General features: G+C 56.0%; 1 protein-coding gene across 1 annotated transcript; it reads left to right on the forward strand.

The window, feature by feature from the left end:
- The first annotated feature begins 442 nt into the window (after nucleotides 1–442).
- LOC147976348 (homeobox-leucine zipper protein HOX19-like) lies at nucleotides 443–2,530 on the forward strand. The gene is made up of 3 exons (XM_087518717.1): nucleotides 443–1,050; nucleotides 1,330–1,409; nucleotides 1,714–2,530. The coding sequence occupies exons 1-3, from the start codon at nucleotides 658–660 to the stop codon at nucleotides 2,066–2,068; spliced, it is 828 nt and encodes a 275-aa protein (XP_087374843.1). The 5' UTR covers nucleotides 443–657; the 3' UTR covers nucleotides 2,069–2,530.
- Nucleotides 2,531–2,763: the final 233 nt, after the last annotated feature.

The following is a 2,763-nucleotide window of genomic DNA, read 5'->3' on the forward strand; positions in this document are numbered from 1 at the left end:
GGGCCGGGCGGGCGAGGCTGATGTGTGCGTGCGGCTTCTAATATTGCCGGCCCCTTTCCACACGCGCGTCCACGCGGCACCCCTAATCATCCATCCATACCAGCAGCACAAAGAAGAACCCGACTTTTGAGCAGCAGCGATGGCTGGGTGTTGAGAACGGGACGAAAAATATGCAGATCTGCAGGAGGGAACACGCCCAGAGAGAGGGAGGGAGACAGAGGGCGCAGCACGGCACTCTGGTCTGTGGATGGAGGCTGGACCCTCCCGGCGCGAGGGGTCGATCTCCCTCGCTGCTGCCTGTGCTGGGCTTGTCAAACATTCGCAAGTGTCGAGTGCGCGTGCGCGTACGCCCGTGTGATGTGGGCTTGCATCGCCTTGTCCCCCCCGGGCGGCTCCACACCCCCCTCCCTCGCCCCTCTTCCTCCTCAAATATTCTCAACCCCTCGGCCTCAACCAATTCATTCCCCTCACTCATTCCTTCCTTCCTCCCCTCCCCTCTCCTCACCTCTCCTACACAGACGCGTGAATACACTTCCGCGACACCTTGCAAGAATTGCGAGAGGATTCAAGTCGGCGTAGATAGACAAGATATAGTTTGCTGGTTCTTGGGTCAAGCTAGCTAGAGACCATTGGCTCTGCCGATTTGTGCGGCACGCCATGTCGCAGGAGGAGGTCCACGACGCCGGCCTGGCGCTGGGCCTGTCCCTGGGCGGCGGCGGCGGGGGCGGAGGCGACGGGTCGTCGTCGGCGCACCGCGGCAGCAACAGCGGCCGGCTGACCCTGTGGGAGGCGGAGCCGTCGCTGACCCTCAGCATGCCGGACGACACCACCATGACCGGCACCGCGTCCGGCGGCGTGTCGTCCATGTCGGTGGGGGGCGCGGTGAAGAGGGAGCGCGCGGAGGAGGCGGAGCTGGGCGAGATGGTGTCGTCCACGGCGGTGGGTGCCGAGGAGGACGACGACGGCAGCACGCGGAAGAAGCTGAGGCTCACCAAGGAGCAGTCCGCGCTCCTGGAGGACCGCTTCAAGGAGCACAGCACCCTCAACCCGGTACGTACGTACGTACGCACGTACGCATGCGTACTAGTCACGTTCGAATCGATTCACCGCTGCTGATAGATAGCCGCAGATACCTAACATGCCTCATCTATCATCTGCTGAGATCTTCTCTCTATTTATGCATGCGCGTACACAACATGCGTACAAGCAAATCCACAAATAAATCTGGTTTATTTTCTTGATCCATAGTATGAGCTACTGAATCAAGAAAAAAAATGAGTTACTGAACAGTTCTTTTTTCCTTTGTGTGTCCTTTTTGGATTTGAGCAGAAGCAGAAAGTGGCTTTAGCCAAGCAGCTAAACCTCAGGCCAAGGCAGGTGGAAGTCTGGTTCCAGAACAGAAGAGCCAGGTTAGTAACCTTGTACTCTACGTATTATTATACGCATATAAGTATGCACTCCAGGTTATATTACGGTCCCCTGCTAGAGCTGACTTGCAACAATTCTTGTATTATACACCTCTTCATCTTCTCAAAAAAAAAAGACGGGCAATCATTTTGTGTGTTGCACTCCCATCTCGATTCATTTTGTTTTACGTCCATGCATGCATGAAAAATCAGCGGAACCTCTGCCTAAAATTACGGGTCATTTCGGTCCTGGTGGTGAACTTTCTTTGATAAGTAACGTTGGATCCCGTGTTACACGTGCATGCAGGACGAAGCTGAAGCAGACGGAGGTGGACTGCGAGTTCCTGAAGCGCTGCTGCGAGACGCTCACCGAGGAGAACCGCCGGCTGCAGCGGGAGCTGCAGGAGCTCCGCGCCATCAAGTTCGCCCCGCCGCCGCCGCCGCCCAACAACGCCAGCCAACACCCCGGGACGCCGTCCTCCGCCGCGGCCCCGCCGCCGCCGTTCTACATGCAGCTGCCGGCCGCGACGCTGACCATCTGCCCGTCCTGCGAGCGCCTGGGAGGAACCGCCGCCGCCGCCACCGGCAAGGTCGACCCCGACAGGCCCAAGGCCGCCACCCACCACTTCTTCAACCCCTTCACCCACTCCGCCGCCTGCTGATCGATCCGCGCTCCGCCGACCGCACGTACGTACATACACGACGCTCATCAACATCGACCAGCACCACCGCCATAGCTAGCTAGCTACAAGTAAGTAGCAGTGGCCGCCATAGCTAAGCTAATACCTCACGTCGCAAGTAACATATGATCCTTGCAGCCAGCTGCAGGACATGGACATGGACACGATCCTCCTACACTTTTGCCATTTCTTGGTCTGGGGGTTTCGTCCCGAATCTTGTTCAGTTTAGCTAATCCATCCATCAATCATAGACGATAGGTAGTCGAACAGCCGTAGTAGCTAGCTAGTACTGGAAGCGGCCGGCCATTGTATATTCTTGTGCATGCATGTAAGTGTAACCGTGGACCTCTCCTTTTGGTTGGCTTCTCTGCCTTTTTGCGTTCAAAAGCTGATTATCGGAGAGGAGGTTAATTAATAGACTAAGCCGCCGCTGTGATGAACTAATTCCTAGTCGTGTCAGGCAGTGTTTGGATGATGACATGAGAGAGGCTCTCCCTGTCGGGTGCGTACGTGTGTAATGTGTATACCTTTCTGACTTTTTTTATATGCATATACGTCTCAATGATTGTGCCTGTCGGGCCTTAAACTTTACTTTGCGTCCCTGTTGCTTTCGCCTTTGCTGGTTCATTTAATTGATAATGGGAAAGCCTAGCCTCTCTTCTGCTCTTGCTTAACCA

The sequence above is a fragment of the Triticum urartu genome, chromosome 4A (assembly GCF_056163025.1).
Source record: "Triticum urartu cultivar PI428250 chromosome 4A, HENAU_Tu73, whole genome shotgun sequence".
Classification (NCBI taxonomy): domain Eukaryota; kingdom Viridiplantae; phylum Streptophyta; class Magnoliopsida; order Poales; family Poaceae; genus Triticum; species Triticum urartu.